Source organism: Anabas testudineus, chromosome 4 (genome assembly GCF_900324465.2).
Source record: "Anabas testudineus chromosome 4, fAnaTes1.2, whole genome shotgun sequence".
Lineage (NCBI taxonomy): Eukaryota > Metazoa > Chordata > Actinopteri > Anabantiformes > Anabantidae > Anabas > Anabas testudineus.
In genome coordinates this window covers 12,993,518-13,014,155 of record NC_046613.1, presented here as the reverse complement: position 1 = coordinate 13,014,155, position 20,638 = coordinate 12,993,518, and the positions used below count along the sequence as shown (strand labels likewise).

General features: G+C 39.6%; 1 protein-coding gene across 4 annotated transcripts; it reads left to right on the top strand.

Moving 5' to 3' along the window:
- The first annotated feature begins 327 nt into the window (after positions 1-327).
- Positions 328-19,512, top strand: zfr2 (zinc finger RNA binding protein 2). 4 transcript variants are annotated; one of them, XM_026344997.1, is made up of 19 exons: positions 328-439; positions 2,688-2,943; positions 3,131-3,245; positions 4,116-4,337; positions 4,830-5,164; positions 5,366-5,554; positions 5,857-6,097; positions 6,900-7,099; positions 7,785-7,904; positions 8,312-8,457; positions 9,148-9,274; positions 9,370-9,578; positions 9,859-10,027; positions 11,139-11,313; positions 16,524-16,612; positions 17,231-17,326; positions 17,485-17,596; positions 17,926-18,023; positions 18,739-18,912. In XM_026344997.1, the coding sequence occupies exons 1-19, from the start codon at positions 387-389 to the stop codon at positions 18,910-18,912; spliced, it is 3,126 nt and encodes a 1,041-aa protein (XP_026200782.1). In that variant the 5' UTR covers positions 328-386. The 4 variants fall into 4 exon arrangements, with proteins under 4 accessions (XP_026200782.1, XP_026200781.1, XP_026200780.1 ...); XM_026344996.1 differs by having other exon boundaries at positions 4,113-4,337; XM_026344995.1 differs by having other exon boundaries at positions 3,128-3,245.
- The last annotated feature ends 1,126 nt before the right edge of the window (positions 19,513-20,638 follow it).

Below are 20,638 nucleotides of genomic sequence, written 5' to 3'. Positions count from 1 at the left end.
TGATGAACTTGTTCAAAGTATCAACAAGTCTATTATCAGTGAACAAGTCAGATATCCTGCATGAAAAACATGATTTAATCTTTTTCTTTTACTTAATATAAACTGAAGTGGTGTACAAAGTAGAACAACACACGAGTTTCACAATATAATAATAAAAAAACAAATGCAGTTTAATGAATTCATTTTGAATGTAATATTAGCACATTAATCATCATTAAAATGATCATTAAGCTTTCAGGAGTTGCCTAAATATTTACCACCGACTCGCTGTGTCTGGAAAATATTTTCGTCTCACGCATTTCCGGTGTTTGAACGGAGTCTGGGGGGTGAACTATCTTGACGCCGAGCTTCATCTTCGCTGCTGTCTGCCACTACTGTATGCCAAGATGGCTGCAAGCAATTATTTCGGCTTCACACATGGTGCCGGTCCGCAATACAGGTAACTCAAGTATTGTAGCATGGTGTCAGCATGTCTGTTGGATCACATTTATCAGTCGGCGGTGTGTGTCGGCAGAGACACGGTCCCTGGTGGGAGTTTACTGCGTGGCCGTGCAGAGACAGCTAGCTTGACCCGCTAGTTGTGCTAGCTAAGGTTAGCTAGCTGGGTCCGTAGGCCAGTGCTTCACGACATGCTGCCCGAAATTAAGTGAACCCCAGTACGGTCATTATAGCTGTGGAAGCTGCTACCGATGGCCCAACTCGTTACCACTTTGTGTACATTAAGAAAAAGTAATTCGTAGCCAGTGTCAGGCTGCTGGTTGAGTTGGTCGAGCTGGCTGCAGCGGTGACGAGTGAGAGTTTGACCGGTGTTTAGGATTAAGAGGACTGAGCTGCTCCCACTTTAACTCACTGAAGGTGCAAGCGCACAAACAAACAGTGCATGTGTCGTAGCTGGATGTTAACAAACTACATACACGAGCACTGGTGTCCAGGTAAAGCAGCAACACTAGTTGGTGCTTGTGTGACAGGTAAATAAACTGAGCTGTGCCTTCGACAGGTCTTCGGATGTTACAACATGTGGTTAAACCTCACTGCAGACAGAGAAAGTCTGCTGTGGACAAACCTGACAAACAGGAGCGGGCTGATGTCTGTGCACCACATCCTCCCGTTACACAGAACTCTCTGCACAATCTTTCTCTGATTGGAAAGCATTCATCAGTCTTCATAAGATGATTTATCCCCAATTCCTGATGAAACATGAACTTCTAACTCAAACATATCTGTGTTAGAGATGTAGCAGTGAGTTTTTATTCAGGGGTGCATGTAGTAGATGTTGTAATTATCATTTAGTCTGTAGATGATCTTCTCAGGTGATTATTCATTTAGACTGTAAGAAAATAGTGGACTGTCAATGTCCAAAGTCACACAAGTTCACTTCACACATCTTCCTATGTGAGATACTGAAAAGTTTTGCATTTTCTGATCCAAAATTTCACGTGACGGCCTCACACACCAAGAAAGTTAAAGCTATGTTCATACAAACAGTAGCAAAATGTGACAGGTCATTTATATAGTTTGAGAGTCACAGCTTATCATCCCATCCGTATCAGTAGTACTTAACTCTGAGCAATTTGGTAAGCACTGAGCTTTGGTTTCCATTTAGTTTATGAAAGCAGAGGCGTTACTGAAAACATTTAACCTTCACAGGATTTGTGGCAGCAGTTTTGTGGTAGTAGGCATGAGCCAGAGCAGACAACTAGGTCAAACGATGAGCTAAATTTATTGATTTACTCTTTATTTTTACCAGTGAGGTGGTGTCTGACTGTAAACTCATATAGAAAAGAGTCAATGCATGGTATGCACTATTTATATAATCACATTTTTAGGTTTGGGGTATTTAGTTTTTGCTTCTTCAGTTTTCTCAGGCTCGTCCACAGCATGACACGAGGAAATTGGAGGCATTTCTATCGAGGAGCTATTAAGCTGCTCAGTGGACAGTGCACATTGTTTGAAACTGTACATACTCAGACACAGTTTACTGTAAACTATATAGTGCTACCGTTGTACTGTTTGCGCTACATCCTAAAATGATTTTTGTTTTTTCTAAATAAACTGTTGTTGTTATTACCCTGTGCACTCCTTTGTAACCGTAAGGCACTGCTTATGTTAGACCTCAGAGGTTCTTGCAAGTCCTGACACTGAAAGTTTATTGAAGATGCTGATAGCATCAGTTTCTGACATTGTTTCCACTAAGTGCTACGTGCATCCCAGCAGACTACAGATTAAAGAAAAGTCGGTGCAGGGCTGCTCACTCACTCGTATAATCTCCTTAATTTTATCTTCCATAGTTCATTAATCTTAATCAGACATTATGTTATTGTTGTATTTAATGTGTCTGCCTTTGGTAAAATATAGTGTTTATACATTTGAAGCATGCTTGTTTAGTAGAGCTGAAATGGTTATGGATAGTTGGTTGATCAGAAAGTGAGTTTGAAGAATATATGTTAAAAATAGAGTGCAACAAAACTACTACATGTTACTTAACATGGATGAATACTTAGAGTAAAATATCCTGATTAAAACACCACTTGTTTGGCAGTTTAGTTGGGCAATAAAAGTATTTAATATATTTTGACTGTTTTTGTATAAGTTAAGGTTTTCCCCCTAGATAAAGTTTGGAGTGAATGTTTTTGTTGAAGTTCACCTCCTTGCTTCAATTTAAATTCCCTCTCTCGCCTCTCTCTCAGTACTCAGCCTCCCCCGGCCTACTCCCACCCCTCCACAGCCAGTTACAGTGTCCAACAAGCTCCAGCTGTGGCTCATGCAGTGACAGCATCCTATTCTCCAGCTCCAGTCCAGGCAGCCCGGCCTGTGGTATCTGCCCCTTACCCTGCCTATCAGAGCCACCAGGCCCCCCCAGACTATGCCTACAGGCAGCCAGAGCCACCTGCCCCTCCGCAGCCCACCACCACCCCACAGACGTACCAGGTGTACTCAGACACAGTCAGTGATTTTCTGCTTCCCTCATAATTTCTGCTTTCTGCTTCAGTTTCCTATGGACTAGTTAGATGTTATGTAATGTTTTTTTTGTTTGTTATTTCCGTGCAGCCTTTTAATAACCTTGCTGTAGATAGCTACTTTAATGTGCTGCTTTCCCAGTTGATTCAGTGTTGTCTTATAAACACAGCAGGACAACTACAGCTATGGACGCCCAGCTGCTGTGACTACGTATGACAATAAACAGTACTACCAGACTAGCATAGCACCTGCTCAGAGGACGCCGGCAGAGAATTACTACCAGACAGGTGAGTCAGTTTATTTTTATTTTCACATTTTGTCCAGAGCTTTGAGAGAGTCGTGCAATAGTTCAGTGTTATTTTTCCATGTACATTTTTGAGCCCAAATGTTTTGGGGTTGATTTTAGCTTGTGACAGGGCAGAAAATAAATCCACTGTTACATACAGAATCTTCCAGATGATAAAATATGCACTTATATTCAGGCCAGTATGGTATTTTCAAAACACTATAACCATGCAGCACCACATTTCAAAGAATGAAGATTAGGTATATGCTTGATCAGACATGGACTATTGTATTGCTTGTACCCTTCAGCCTAAAAGCGCTCTCTGTGCTGGCACCACAGTGTTTTAAAATGCCTGCTAGTGATATAAAACATGATTACAACCAGTATAAAAGACAGGAATATGAATCCTGACCTTTTTGGAACCTCAGTTGTGCTAATTAAGTCCACTTACTCATCTGTGTTATGGCTTATTATGGTTGAATAGATGAGAGCACTAGGCTAACATTACTCTGTGTGTAAATTTAAAATACTGACACAGTTCATATCAGTTTCACAAAAAATACTTTGGGCTGTTTCATAACTGGTGTTTCAGGTCTAATTAACAGAGTGGAACACAGACATATGTGATAGTCTTGCTGGGGGATTTGTTAGTCGTCAGTCTTGGTGTTAAGTACTTCGTAATATGATATATGTGAAATGTGTCTGGGGCTCATTTGCTAGTGAAATGAGGATCTTGTCTGCTCTGTCCTGCATTGTCCAAGCAGTGGATACAATAAATGTTTAAAATCTCCTTTGCTCTCATCTCGCCCCTTCTCCCTCCCCCCTTACTTACTTTACTCCCCTCACTCCTTCCCCTTATCTGTATCAGTAGGAGTAAAGAGTGCTTACAGTCCAGTGCCCTCCACTGTCTACAACCAGCCTCCTCCACAGAGGCAGGTGACAACCCTGAAACCTTTGGCCCCCTCCAGCTCTGTGTCCACCAGCTACAACATCTACCCAGCATCCACCAGTGTCCAGCAGCCTCCAACACCCATTTCATCCTACACCCTCGGCTCCTCCTTCAGCTCCACAGTTTCAGCTACATCCTACTCAGGTAACATAAGACAGAAGAAAAGACGAGGCTGAATGTTACACATTAAAAGTGTTAGGAAAGCAGAACGTGGGACTGAACATGTTCAGTTTTTGTTGTTTTTTACTGTGTTGATTCTATTGCATGGTATTTTTGGAGGCTGTAGTTTGCACCACTGTTGACCTGTATTGCATTGACAAACAGGTTTTGGCTATTTAGCCTAGCCTCGTGGATATAAATGAGAAGGGCAATGTAATAGAATTTATTGCTGCACATTTAGTATGTGATGCATTTGTTCTTGGTAGTACTTGGCTTTAAGGCAGGTCAAACAAGATGGTGGCACAGCAAAAGTCATCCAAGTCTTTGTTTGGTCCAGATGCTGCCCCCAGTGAAATTAAAGTGCAGCTTATTGCTTGCATGACTGCGACTGAGTAGTCATATTTGACCCATATCTTGCATGTGTTCCTTTTCTTTAATAACTCTCCTTCCTCGCTCTCTTACTCTGCTCACCCTCAGGCATTAACTACTCCAGTTATGATTCAACTGGCTACACCTCCACGTCCACCCCCTCCTATTACCAGCCAGCCCAGCAGACCCTCGCTCAGCCACAGCCTCCACCTCAACAGGCACAGCAGCCCCAACAGCACCAAGCCCCCATCCAGCAGCCACCCAAGCAGCTAACCAGCTCATCCTGGAGCAATTCGGGCAGCAACATGGTTACAGCTCCAGCAGGAAACGCCTACAAAAAGCCGACATTTCACCAGAACAAGATGCAGAAGCCCAAAGGGCCTCCCAAGCAGCCGCAGCTCCATTATTGTGACATTTGCAAGATCAGCTGTGCGGGCCCTCAGGTAGGGAGTTATAAAAGAAAAGTGGTTAAATTAATAAGATTTTATTTTTAAGGGCTTTTTACAAAACACTACAAGTGTGTCGTGTTTCACAGGGCACCAAAGCACACACAAAGAAACCCACACATATATCTTTGTATTTGTTTGTGAGTTTCTCTGTGTGCATGCTTCATATTGTTACCTTTTTTTGATGTGCTGTGCCAGACATACAGGGAACACCTCGAAGGCCAGAAGCATAAGAAAAAAGAGGCAGCCATGAAAGCTGGGGGGCAGACGGGGACCAGCAATGGGCCCAGAGGGGCCCAGACCCAGTTACGATGTGAATTATGCGACGTCTCCTGTACCGGAGTAGACGCCTACGCTGCTCATATTCGTGGGTCCAAACACCAGAAGGTTAGAACAACTGTGCTGTTGTTTATTTTCTCCTTCTACATTTTTCAGTTACTGTTGTTATTTAAGAAAATGTGGACTGGACAAGAAACCGATGTGCTTTTATTAGTGGCCATGACTGTGGTGTACTTGTGATGTTCCATCTGAGCTGCCAAGGCTTGGAACAAAACCTCCCTGAGGGAATTGGATGGGATTGACTATCACAGCTTTAAGTGTGTCTCTCTCTGTCTCTCTCTCTCTATCTCTGTCTCTCTCTCTCTCTCTCTCTCTCTTTTTGTCTCTCTCTCTTTATCAACCTTGGAAAGGTGGTGAAACTTCACACCAAGCTGGGCAAACCCATACCTTCCACTGAGCCTGTGCTGGTGAATTCTGCTCCAGTTGTCACGACCTCGACAGCTGGGAAACCTCCAGTCTCCACCTCCACTAGTGCTTCTGTCTCAACCACTTTAACTCCCATTGCGACACCCAAACAGGTGGCTGTAAACACAACAGCTAAAACAACACCGCCTGTCAAGAAACCAGCTCCTTCCAAAATAGTTGTCATTTGTAAGTTTGTTGATTTGTTATGTTGATAATTAGGAATGTTTTTTATTTAGTGTGATTTATTGTAATGTTAAAAAACTACAGATCCAAACTACTTATATAATATCAGTGTTTAACAACATAGTACAGCTGCACTGAGTCTAAATAAAAGAAAAATGACATAAGCTACAAAGCTACATTCCAACTTTCAATGAGGACAAATGGTAAAAGTTGGGCCTGGCCACAAACCAACAGTCTCCCTTCATGTCAAGCCTACGCTCTACCAAGTTGGCTAGTTGGCTGCAGTTTGTTCATGATGATGATGTATTTTTTATATTATCAAAGAGAGCACTGTGGTGGTCTTAAAAATACTGAAAGGTGTGAACCAGCAAGCACAGAATAACAGATGCCTCTTTCAGATAACAAAGAGCAATATGCACCTAAAGCTAAAATGAATTATTTCAATTATTAGTTATTTACACTGCCGCATTTGATCTTTATAGCCAGTCTTATAGCCAGATTTCTCTCATCTCATTAAACAGATTTATTGGGAATGTTTAAACCTTAACCTTTCACTTTAGTTTTATAAACCGATAATGTAGCCCATATGCTCTGTTCCAAAGATGTATCTGTTCATATTGGAGTCAAAGCAAGGTAATGTTTAATCAATGAAATAAACAGCTGTAGCTGCAAAGTTTGAACAAGTTACCAGTATGTTAACATAAATACTGAATTTCAATGATGATGATAGGATTAGATATTAATGCATTTGTAAATGTAGTCTTCTAAGCTGTTTAAAACTCTTAATGTCATGCCTCCTTCACAGCCAACAAACCAGCCAGCACTCCACCAGCAGCGGCGCCACCAGTGACAGCGCCAGCAGCACCGGAGGTGCTGGCAGTGAAGGTCGAGGAGCCGATGCAACGGTCACTTCAGAAGATGGAGCCTTACAGTGAGGATGAGGATGGTGACAGAGCTGGAGGCCAGGGAGACATCCAGCCAGTGGGACACGACTATGTGGAGGAGGTACAGTAGACAGGAAACAAGTGGATAAAGTACCATGATACATATTAAAAACTTTAATATTTTTTTGGAATGTGTTTCTTTATATTTTATTATCGTCTTCCATTGGTTTGTATTGTTTTTAAGCTTTTACAACTTAAGATTAGTTCTAATGGTCAAGACAAAAAAAAAAAGATGTTGGTTCAATGTCACTTGATTTGACACATCAAATCAAATTTGCATATTTGTGTATTGGGCCCAAAATCCAGTTTTCTTCAAGTTTCACTTATTTTTTTGGTGATAAACAGTAGTGATTGTAATAAATGATAAATCTACTTTTGTGTCAAACACTATTATTATTATTATTATTATTATTATTATTATTATTATTATTATTATTATTATTATTATTATTATTATTATTATTATTATTATCTACTACAGGATTTCCCAACCTTGGTCCTCAATCCTGCTGTTCTGCTTGTTTTCCAACTATTCCTGCTCTATCCTGCTGCTGATTACCTGGATCAGATGGATCAGGTGTGTTCAGTGAGAAGCTGGAGTAGCACAGGGATAATTGAAAACAAGCAGGGCAGGACTCCTTGAGGACCAGGACTGGGAACCTCTCATCTGCAGTGTAGGATCGTTATTTGTGTTGACGTGGTGCTCCCGCATCAGTTTCTTCTTCTGAACTATCTTTCTGTTTTAGGTCCGTAACGAAGATGGCAAAGTGATTAGATTCCACTGTAAACTATGTGAATGCAGCTTCAACGACCCCAACGCTAAAGATATGCACCTTAAGGGACGAAGGCACAGACTGCAGTATAAGGTGAAAAAGTGAAAGCATCACTATTCATGCCTGATTACCCAAAGATGCAGAAGTTATTACATACAGTCTGACAAAGACTGAGGTGCTTTCTGGTTTTTCAGCTTCCTCTTGTTTTGGTTGAATAATCTGCCCTTTTTGCTTTAACTGACTTGATATATAACTATACTATAGCCAAATATATAAATGCAGGTGTTTTCAATAATTAAGGTTACTGTTACTGTTGAAGAGAGTTCATAAACTTTAAATGATGATTTGATATGACGTCTCAAAATGTTTGTAACAAGCTCAGGTTCCATGCACAAGTGAGGAAATGACAAAACAAAGTTCAGGTTTCCATGTGCTCTGACTGTTACTAACATAATCAATACATTTCTCTTTTGTTTCTGTCTTTCTCTGACTCTCTGTAGAAAAAGGTGAACCCAGAGCTTCCTGTAGAGATCAAGCCCAGTAATCGAGCCAGGAAACTGCAGGAGAGCAAGCTGAAGAAGCAGAAACAGAAGGCAGTGCTGAAGAGACAGAGAGACGATGAGCAACGCTGGCACATGGAGATGAGGTCAGACTTGTGGACTTAGTCAGAAATGTGTTGTCACTCTGAGGGGGGAATAACTTAACTGTGACGTTAAGTTACTGATGTTGGCACAGAATAGAGTAACAGAATAGAACAGAATAGAGTTGGCACAGAATAGAGTAACAGAATAGAACAGAATAGAGTAAAAAGGAAACAATGAGCACCATACATTCATAGAGGTAATATTATTAAAAAGGAAGTCTTAAAATTGGCCTGTTGACCGACCCATAGACCCACACATAGAAACCAGGGAATTTTTCTTTCAAAATCTTTGACACTTGTCCATCTTTATTGGTTATATAATAAAATACAATCTTTTAACAGTGATTGGAAAGTCATAAATTGATTTTAGATGTGAAGATTTTACCATGAGCTGTCAGCCAGAAAAAGAGTTCAGGTTTCCAGGATGTATATAATTGCATTTTGGGCCTGTGATGTAATTGTTCTGTTACAGGATAAAAAGTTATTATTTTTGTTTTTCTTCAGCTAACACAGAACGTCTGACAAAAAACCTCTGTGCAATAATTCTTTAACTATGATCATAGTAGTAGAATAAATGTTTAAGTACTGTTTTATGAACTACTAAGTAGTTTTATTGACAATAATCTCTTTGGGAATAAATTACCTTTAATGAAGCACATTAACAGCCCCCCCCTTCCCCCTCTTCTCCTGCAGGCGATATGAGGAGGACATGTACTGGAGGAGGGTGGAGGAGGAGCAGATGTACTGGGGGGAACAGAGACGCCGGATGGTTCCTCCACCACTCATGAGCCGCCCTGGTATGCCAGTGCCCCCTCTGCTGGTGAGTATCATTGTTTATATTTGTTTGTTTTCCGTACTATGACCGAGACTTGACGCAAGGTGGGATCAGTCACTTTGTTCCCCCTCTCCTTAAAGACGTGTGTGCGTCGGCCTGACTCTCCTGACGACCGTCACATCATGGCTAAACACTCCAACATTTACCCAGTCGAAGAGGAGCTGCAGGCTGTTCAGAGGATCGTCTCCCACTCTGAGAGAGCCCTAAAGCTGGTGTCAGACTCCCTACTGGAGAAGGAGACACCAGCTGTTGCTGCTGCTGCTGCTGCTACTGAAGGAGAAGAAAAAGGGTAAAAAAAAAAAAAAAGACTTCTGGCACATAATCAATTATACAATTTTATTATACTGGCATGACTGAAAAGCATTTAGAGATGCAGAACTAAAGGCCATGCATAAATAAAATGTTAATTTCTGTATGAGTTTAAGATCTATTAAGCTGCTGCAAACATGATCTCTTTAGCTGTCTGATGAGGAATCCACTGGGGACCTGTAGAGGTTTCACCTGAGGTACATTTTAAAAATGTCTGTAAGGCTTAAACGTCTTTATCTTGGCCAATTCTCTCTGGACAGTACTGAGAACTCGGCCCGGCTGCTAAAAGGTGTGATGAGGGTGGGCATACTGGCCAAGGGCCTGCTGCTTCGAGGGGACAGAAATGTGGAGCTCATCCTGCTTACTGCTAAGAAGCCCACCATCTCTTTACTGAAGAGCATCGCTAAGCAGCTGCCCAAAGAACTGGCGGTAAGAAAACCAAACAAATAAGCTAAAAAATGTTAATTTAGGAAATGTTTGGACTGAGTGTGAGGTTGAGGAATGGAGGGAGGGACAGTGGTAAATTGGGAATCAACAACACTTCACATTCTCACATATAACATTTTATTTATTTTTGCAGAATTGACATCAAATCCTAAAAATATCATCTTGTCAGGTGCAATAGATATTTATAAAGAGGAAGTTCTCTGACGCCCTCTGCCTTATGACTTGTCATAAGAACTAGTTACTGTTATGTAACAAATGGAACATGAACCTGAATTTTTCAACAGTGAAAACTTTGTTACACAGCAGAGCAACTAAAATGTGTTAATGTGACATTTTGACATAGTAATTGCAGCACAAATCGAAAACCAGAACAAACTAGAAGATTCTCACTTGATGCTATCTGGTTTTGTCTAGAAGTTTATACACAATTTGTTATGATTAGAATTCTCCACACGTTTTAACCACTATAACGATGAACGTCTCTGCTGTGACAATATTTCTAAAATTAACTTAATTTGTATTTTTATTTTTCTGTGGACATACAGCTGTTTGTTAGGCTTCGTCCCAAACACGTCATTGTTTTCATTTGAGTGCATTGTCAGTTTGGGCAATTTTTCTTTCACTGTTCACAAATGACTAAACTCAGAAAACCCCATGTACATTTTTTTATCACTGTGATTTCCAATTTAGGACCACAAAACAGAGGTTTGGTGCCAAATACAAGGATGTGTTGTGTTGTAATTCCTCACTGTTCCTCCCTCCTGCTCTAGCTGTAATGAGTGTTTTATTAAAGGTGCTTTTCACTGATCTTTAGATTTACTGCCTGGTTATGACACCTGAATCCTACAGAGTGAGATGGGGCTTTTCTTCTTAAGTGCCCCCTTTTCTCTTTTAAACTTTACTAATGCAAAGAAAACGTTGAGAAATGCTTTTGTACTCCATACTGACCCTGTTTAAATAAGGGAACTAAAATTCTAATAACATTGAAGAAAAAAAGTGTCACCTTTAAACCTTTGCCAAAAAAGGCTGTTCTCTTCCCCTACACCCCTCCTCCTCTGTAGTGAGTAATCCCAAGTGTCCTTTTAACCGGCAGACATTTTCTGAAGATCAGTATGAGGTGCACGCTCACCCAGAGGAGGCGAACATCGTGATAGTTTCAAGCAAGGAGCCCAAAATGCAGGTGACCATTTCTCTCACCTCGCCGCTGATGAGGGAGGACCCTGCTGCTGAGAAGGACAAGCAGGCAGGAGGAAAAGCGGCTGAGAAAGGTTAGAGAAGCCAAAGCTTTCAGTACCAGACTGCCAAATGTTAGCCATGTGTGTAATACACTTATATTTATATATATACACCCCTCGCTCCACCTTGCCACCAATTAGCAGCCTACATTTTAGGCTTAAAAGCTCCTAAATTACACAGAATGAGAGGTGGGACTTTAACTAAGCCCACATTGAAGTTTTTTTTCCCCTAAAATAAGACTTAAGTGTCACGTTCATTTGTCCCACTCTTTTTTTTGTTTGTTTCCCCCTCCCACCCTTTGTTGCAGTTAAACTAGTCCCCAGTTTCTTTATTTCTTTTCACAACATGGGAATCAAAAGCCGGGCTCTCCGACCTTTCTGTGCCACTGGGGTGTGTGTTTATTTTATGAACACATGCTCAGCTTAAACATGTAATAGTAAACTAAACTGATGATCAGTGTTCAGATAATGCCCAGGGATGGAAATGCTTCAAATAGTGAATTATTTTCAAATACTGTAAATGAAAAATAGATTTCAGAGACATTTTGCTTCTGTAGCATTTTTGATGATGAGACCTTTGAGGGGATTTTGAGGTCCAGCGACTTCCCATCCCCTTGTCTCTCATCCCTGCATCATAACATGGCATTATCAATGTGGAGGTGATGGAGTGTCATTTATTGCCTCACAATGATCAGTACTGAAATAATGACAATATTGGTTAACCTATTGTCATTATTTCCCCAAGTCAGGTAATTTCTTTTCAGTAATCATCGTGTTGCAAACACTCCTCCACCTGCTCCAATAACTGTCAGCATTTTAATGTGTTTTTCCCATTTGGAAAACATGGTAGAAATGTTTTCTGTGCCTTTTATTTTGTAAATTTTGTTTGGGTTTGTTGATCAGTTCCCCTAATTCTGTATCAGCAGACCTAGGCAAGCCAAAAACTGATCTGAAGACCATACTTGTACACATACCACTAAGAACAGTAACATTTAAATCAAACTGGTTGCGTATGTTTATTGAGCTTTCAGACAAGGAAAACCCTCTTGTTCACAATGATCAGACGGGCCTAACTGCTGCTATTTTAAAACTCCTAGCTCTAAGAGGGATGATAAATATGGGTCTTTGATTCTAAGTGGTATGGTAGTGCAGACTTCAAGCAAGTGGCTTTGTTTTTGTTATGCATTTCCAGTGTAACAAACCTACTGACCTCTGTTGTTACTACATATATGGTGAACATGGAAGTGTGGAAAGCCCCGGGACTGAGCTTGTGAAATATCTCCTCATCACAATCACTTGGTCATTTTTAGGTTTTGTAATTGTGTCTTAATTTTTTTCAACAAACGTTTTATAATGTGTATAATAAGCCGTGCGCCGTGCGCAGACCAAGCTAAATTTAGCATTTTACAGTTCATCTTTGACTTTGTCACATTGTATGGATTTATTTTACTTCACTCAATGGTTTGATTTTTTAAGTTAATGTTGCTTTGTAGGGTAAGTTCACAGCTACAGTATCTAGCTTGTCTTAAAGCAGTAGTCATTGAAACAACGTTCAACGCTTGCTGTAATCATTCCTCTGCAGTGTTTCCCAAAGAATTTGATTCTGTTTGTGATGTACAGTATCGGACTGGGGCCTATTCAGGTTCCACTCAGTCCATCCTCTGACCTCATAAACAAAGCTTAGGCTACAGCTTAGTTTTGGTCTGTCATCAGTTTATTGCAACAGCAACGATCAGTGCTTAACATTCAGCTCTACTTTCTTTACTGAGTTTAACAGGTAAAGAGACATGAGTCGTCAGAAACTTGATGCAACATTTGCATTAATATGATTATTGAGATCATTATATGTGGTCATCATCAGTGTATGGGAAACACTGCTGTAGTTCATACTGGCTGTTAAGAGATCTTTTCTAATAGGATTTTAGCAATTTGCATTGAAATGACGCCTTATTATACACTCAAATTATTTAAATTAAGTATGTGTCTGTTGATCCGCCACACCACCAGCATATTGTACAGAACACTGTAAAGATTTTTTAATGACCAGTACAGTACAGATGGAGCACTCTGGACACCTGACTATCGTTTTAAGACAAACATTGTGAACATATTCCTGAAAATATAAAGGCGTGATCATATCTTGTACCTTTATCTGCTTGAGAATTTTAATTTTAAACTTAATTGCAGAGAAGTAAAGGAAACCGTTACCGTCTATGCTGAGTAGAACCACTTTGAAAACATTTGGTATAAATTGAGTAAAGTTAAATTCCACAAACCCTAATTTCCCAGAAGGTGGGACTTTGTCTAAATGCAATAAAATAAAAAAGAAATGTGTCACTTAAACCTTTTATGTATGTGACACAGTATAAATAAAATATTTTCAGCATTTTCACTGAACAACTTAATTGCATTTGGTGCATATAAGCAAATTTAGAGTTTAGTGCAACCATGTTACACCAACGACACAACATAAGATTTCAGCTGCTCTGCAGTTCGGAGTCACCATGGTCTGATACGCTGTATATTTTCGATAGGAGACAGATCTGCACTCACAGTCAAACACATGCTCTTTGTGTACGAAGCCTCATAGCTGTTGCTTGTGCAGAATGACTTGCCTTCCTGGGAAACAACGTTACCTTGATGGCAGCATATGTCACTGTAAAACCCCAGAATACACCTCTTCATCAAGGGTAACGCACAGTGCCAAACATGCCAGTCAGCCATGCTGCTGCCACTGATGCTAGCTTTTGCACCTGTTGGTGATAACAATCTGAATCTTTTTCACTCTGACATCAGATTTTCTTGAAGATAAGCGATGTCCACTGCCGTTCAGTAAACCTGACATGAGCTCAGGCCCAAAGAACTTGGCAGCTTTTCTGCACAGAACTGATGTTTGGCTTCCTCCTCGCAAAACTAGATTTGCAAGGATCTGCATCTAAATGCAGTGGCAGTATTATTAGGTGCCAACAGGTTTCCAAAGTACTCCAAAGCCCACGTGGCTAAATTCATCACAGTAGCATGATGGTTTCTTATGCTCTGCCACCTGGGGTTTTGAAGGTTAAGCACATTCAGAATTGGTTTCTGTCTTTGGCTTTTATGCGCTGGATTTCCCTGGAGTCCCTGAATCTTTTCACATTAATATGAACTGCAGATGTTTGAAGATCTAAATTCTTTGTAACCTTGCATTAAGAAATTCTTTTTGAAGTGATCTCATGAGGTTTAGTGCAACATTACGAGCTGTGACTCAACTTTCCTTACAAAGACTGAGCCTTTGGTGGATGCTCCTTTAATATTCAGTCATGACAACAATTAACCTGCTAACTTGGAATTATCCAAAATGGTGTTACTTGATCATTTTAGAAACTTTTCTCTTTAACTTTTTAATTACTTAAACTTAAATATTTACTTTTTATTCACTTTTTAGTTTTTTGTCTCTACTTCTCCTCCTCCAGCTTTTTTGATTGTAAATGAATTAAAACTCTAAATTTGGTTTATATTTACAAAATAAGTTGGTCAGTGTCAATAGAAACACTCTTTGTACTTTTGTTAGATAAATTAAGATATGAGCAAATTAACAAATTAACTGCATTTTAGGGAAAAGGCCCTACCTGGTACTGGAAATGGAGTTTGTAAAGGTTTTGTTAGTACAGTACAGCCCCAGTTGCAAAAACGTTTGTGTGGTGTGTAAAATTTACATTACAGAATCCAATGATTTGCAGACCCAGGACTGTTGAACACGTTGAATCTTATATCGGACAAAAGGGAAACCAAATCTCCCAGAACTCCAGCAACCAGTCTACACACTTCCCAGTTGTTTAAAGAAGAGAGTTTGCTACACTGTGGTAAACTTGGCCCTGTCACAACCTTTTTGTGAGATGTTTTGCTGCCAACAATTTCAAAATTATCTTAATTTTTCTTCTACCACTGAAAAAATGGTCAATTTTTTCAGTTTAAAAATGATTGGGTAAAATATGGGTTTGAGTTTTGGTTTGTGGTTTTTATGTAGATTTTACGCAGCATTCCAACTGTTTTGGAACTGGGCCTGGAAATAACGTTACACGGGAAAAACACACGTCCAGCTGGAGTTATGATGGGAAGGAAACTGGACTTGGGCTTGTGGTTTTCTTAAGAAGAATTGCTCAGTTCCTGAACTGAAACCCTTTTACAATATGATTTATTATAAGAAATGACGAAATGTGTTTCATAAGAAGGAAACTAGGGCTTAAATAAGTTGTCATGAATATTATCTAAATCCTTTCTCATGAGAGCCATTTTGACTTGTAGCAGATAAAGCGTGTGATCTATACCATTAACTAAGTCTTGAGTCAACATGCTCAGTACCAAGGCACAAAACACACAAATATGAACAGAGTTTGGAAGGTATTAGTTACACATACACTCACTGGCCACTTTTTTTGGTACACCTGTATGATCTGATGCACTTCGATACAGCAGCTCTGTCTTGAATTGTACTTTTTTAGGTTATAATTTGTCAGTTCTGTTTCCCACCATATTTACATAAATGAGATCAAAACATAAGGAAAACCTCTTAATAAACTGCCCCCCAGCAAAACCTTACCACCCAGTATGACCTCAACAATAAACATATAGCAGAATTATTCTCTTTTTGACAGTTTCAACTAAAACTAAGAAATTAAAACCGTGTAAAAGTAGAATTCATGGCAGAGCTACTGTGTTGGATTGCATTAGATTATACAGGTGTACATAATGAAGGGGCCAGTGAGTGTATGTTTGACACATCTGAATGTCCTTGTAGAGAAAAATGCACTCAAGCAGAAGATGATGTGATCCAAATTTTAAGTTCTGGGTGTGGGGCAGACTGCAAATTTATAAAATATATTAGTCTAAACTTTAAATGATATAAAAAATTCCACCACTCTTTTCTGCAAATGCCTTGAATTTCCTTCTTTTTTCCATCTTTATGTAATCCTCCTCTACACACTGGTGCTATTTTACTACTTGTTTGCCATTTTCTTTTTTATATTTGAATATGTATGTGACATATAAAGAGGCTCTAGTCTTATTTTTGATGCTCAGTGGTTCCCTTGTGTTTCATATCTCTCCTAATTTCTCTTATCACACAAACTGAATCGACCCAGAAAGTTTTAATGAAATGAAGACGTCCGATAAACCCGAGCATGTGTTTTTATAATTTCATCTTTGATCTGCATGATCATGATTTTCAGTGTAAGTTGTGAGACAGTGCATGTTATCTCAACCAGGTGTGGCTGAGAAGGACCCTCCTGATCTTCTAAATAAGAAGAAATGTCTGGAGTACCTGGCTGCTCTGCGTCACGCCAAATGGTTTCAGGTAAATGCTTCAGTGCCATCAACAAGCAGCATCACTCCTGCTCTAAACAATAACAAAACAGTGCTTAGGATTCACTCCGGACATCTCTAGTTGTATCTAATGATATTAACTAAAATATTAAATACATTAAGTTCTTCACATATGTGCTGTAATTTGTGATGATGTGATATATATATAAATTTAAATGAACTGTGAATTTCTCACTTCAACAGGAAGGTTACTTGTGTAAAATATTTAAAGTGTGTGTGGTCATTTGTCTGGGGGCGTTGTTGCTAGGTTCAGAAGAGAAACCACAGGATTATTATTATCACTTCTTTTTTTTCTTCAAGGAGCTGCTTCATCTGTTATCTAGGTGTATCATAGTGTAAAATGATCTTATTATAACAGCCATCATCATTTCTTACCAGTATGACATGAATCATCTTGTTTTGACACCATGTAGAGTTTCCTGTTTTTAAGTTACTGTGAAAGTTGTTTTTGTCTGTGGTCGTTTAAATCACATGAAATGAGGGCATCGTGTTTGGTGGGCTGATTGTTTTTCAGATTTTATAGATATACTTTACATTCAATGGTTACATTCACAGTGCCATTTGTGTTTATTTGTCCTTATTTCTAAAGGCTCGTGCTAACGGGCTACAGTCCTGTGTGATCATCATTCGAGTGCTGAGAGATTTATGCCAGCGGGTGCCCACCTGGGGCAAGATGCCCAGCTGGGTAAGTAGGTTTCATTCATTTGTTGATGAATGTTTTGACTGGTCACAATTCATATTTCATCTACTGTACTGGTATCACTACCAGCTGACTCTGAATTAGTCACAAATGGATCAACACTTAGAGTGAAGAACTACTCTTTGGTGTGTTTCTCTCCCCAGGCAATGGAGCTGCTGGTGGAGAAGGTGATCAGCAGCGCTACAGGCCCACTCAGCCCTGGGGAGGCCATGCGTAGAGTCCTGGAGTGCATCTCCACAGGCATCCTGCTGCCAGGTCAGACAACTGTAAAGAACACATAAACTCCAAAATAAACTGTTTTTGTCCCCCCCCAAAAATTTTTTGCCTGTCCAGTTAAATTAAAATTTGTTTTAAAAGTTGTTTATACAGACATTTTATCACTATCATAGACAAAGGTTTGGTTTTTAATGGTATATTTATTATATCTAATGTGGCTTCCTGTGCGGTGCTACAGAATAAAATTCACTGTGAATGGCTATTTTCAGTTTCATAGTTAATATAGTAAGTAGTTAAAGTAGTAATTTAATAGTTAAAGCTGCCTTCGTCACATTTCTAACTTTGTTGTTTTTCCTCCCCTCACTCAGACGGACCAGGGTTGATGGACCCGTGTGAGAAGGAGCCAACAGATGCTTTGGAAAGTGTGATGCTCCAAGCTAGAGAGGACATTACTGCCAGTGCACAGGTACCTTTACAGAGCACTCATGCCGTAGAAACTGAAAAGCTTTACTCTGATTGGCTTTAAGGTGTGAATTTATTTGAGTAACCAGTAATATGAGAGTGGGTTTACAACGCAGGTGTTTGTTTTTAGATGTTGGTTAATTAAAACTGTATTTAAGCTGCAGTGAAGAGTGACAATAAAAAGGCACAACTGACACTCACATGCCTTTGACAAAGGAGAGAGAGAGAGAGTGCACAATATTATTTCCGCTGGAAAATGTATTTTAATGCCATTAAATAGTATTTGTAGTAGCTATGTACAGCATTTCTCAGATTAGCTGCAGTCTTGCCGATTCCTTCCTGTTTAGCTGGAAGTCACCAGTAACACAAATAACAGAAATTCAATAATAGATGCTCAAGATTATTTTAGGACGTATAAAACATGAAGTGTGGTTGCAATAAATGATATGTACTGTATGTAACTGCAAAAGGATCCCTTATGTATTGTACAACAGTATGTAAGAAAATATTTTTCTCCAACAAAAGTTGTTTACTTCAGATATTTAGTCCCCAGTTTATTTCAAGGGAGCTTTGTTGCAAGTCACCCTTAAGGTTCCCTGCATACCTCTGTGCTGCCGCTCAAATAAAAACAAAACATCTCCAAATAATAATCTGCAAAAAGAAAAATGAAACTATAAATTACAGCCTTACAAACACATATTGCTGTTTTCTGTTCCCAGCATGCTCTGCGCCTGCTTGCTTTCCGTCAGATCCACAAGGTTCTCGGCATGGAGTCCCTGCCGGCATCAAAGGCCAGCGCTCGCAACCGCAAACGTCGACGGGACGTCAGTGACACGGGGGAGGGAGAGGGAGAGGGCAAAAAAGACAAAAAGGAAGAAGCAGGATGTGCTTGACCACTGCCTGCCAAGCGCAGGCGTTTGCTAGTTTAGAGACTGGTAGAATGTCACAACTTTAAACTTTTCTTTTGTTGAAAACAATCTTAACATGCAGCTATACACATATGGATACAACTGACTTTACATGTTACGTGTCTACCCTTGAATTAGGAGGAACAATGTGTGGGAGAAGTGGGACTGAAGTCTGAGACTCTGCATTGCAAATCCTTCTCCCGTACGGTGATTTCCTGCAACTGTAGTGTCTTTTAAAGTGTGCAGAGAAAATTGGCTCTGTTTATATAAAGGAATCAGGTAAAATTACTGATTGCATCATTCCATTTCAGTATAACCTAAAGTTAGACACTAACTGCTGACCATCGTTCCCTTGTTTATTCACAACCGTTAAAACACTGCTATCCCCTACAGTTGTATGGTTTTTATATATTACCGTTAAATGATCAGCACCTTAAGCTTAATTTCCAGCTGTTCTCTTTGAAGACGAGTCTGAACTCTGCTGCTCTTCAGGCCAGTTTAGTTTTTTCCCTCCAACACCTGAGGCACGACTCACTGAACTAACGTTGGTGCATGACATCCTGTCTGTCGTGAAAAACAAAAACAGTTCTGAAACTGTGAGAGGCATCAGAGAAGACCGACTGTTTTTAGGTTAGGATCTTCAAACATACAGTACTGTGATGTTCATTGTGCCTAAAATGACACATTAGTAATAAAATAGTGTGGCGCTGTCGAGTCTTTGCACCCTCTAAAGTTTTGTCACTTTGTCATCTTCTGATGCATTTTGAAAGCTCAAGATAGATTAGACAAAAGTTTCCAACCAAAGTCCCCAAAATCCCACCTTTAAAAGCAAGGCTGCTCTAAAATAGTTTCCCTTCCAAATTCATTGTTATTGTTTTATCAGAAACTAACAAAGAAGCCTTTGCTTTATGCAGCGTCCCCACGTGTGGTCACACTGGAAAGCAAATTTGTCTCTGATGAGATGAGTCTTATGTTGCACAGTCCGTAGCATGCTGAGGATATGAAGCACTTAAGAAATGACAATGTTACTGTACGCAGCCATAATTTTATTGTTTAAATAATATGCCTAGTATCCTTTTTTTCTTCCAGAGTATGGTTAGCAGAAGAGAGACACTTTACTGAGAAAATGGACTGAATATCTACTGTAACGATCAAAAGGTTCTAGCCCTTTGACTTTCTTCCTTGTGCCTGCATCATGTGTATTACCGAAGGCTGAGTACGTGGAACATGTATGAGTTGTTTTTGTGTGGTTAATATTGTAATGACCTTGTTTCATAAAGATGTAGGGCAGGGAAGGGACAGTTGCACAACTTTTTGGCTTAAAAGTTGGCGTGAGACACTTATTGTGCAGGTTTAGTTTGAATTTCATTTACCAAGAGCATCATATACATAAGTATTGCTTATTTTATTTCTAAAGGATGTTGCAATCTATTTTGTATTGTTTAAACGTGTGAGCGTTGCTGTCTTATTATTTGAATGTCTTTGTAGTGTTGGCTAAGAATAAGGGGAGATATTAAAAACACTTTTAAGCCACTTTGTCTCCATTATTTATTTATTTTTTATTCATTCATTGTTTAAATTCATCCCCTGAAACAGTTTATAAATTGTAAAGACGCAAAAGGCTACGCGTTAAAGGCGACACAAAGTCGAGCCAGTCATCCTCAGCGTCACTTCTTGCGTCGTCGCATTAAATATAGAACATTTAGGAAGT

What these genes read in the sequence shown, in the direction of transcription:
- zfr2 (XM_026344994.1), top strand. Translation starts at nt 387, where the DNA reads ATGGCTGCAAGCAATTATTTCGGCTTCACACATGGTGCCGGTCCGCAA. An exon ending in AGAGAATTACTACCAGACAG is followed by an intron (nt 3,246 to 4,112) that starts GTGAGTCAGTTT and finishes TATCTGTATCAG; the next exon opens with TAGGAGTAAAGAGTGCTTAC. An exon ending in ACTGAAGGAGAAGAAAAAGG is followed by an intron (nt 9,579 to 9,858) that starts GTAAAAAAAAAA and finishes CTCTCTGGACAG; the next exon opens with TACTGAGAACTCGGCCCGGC.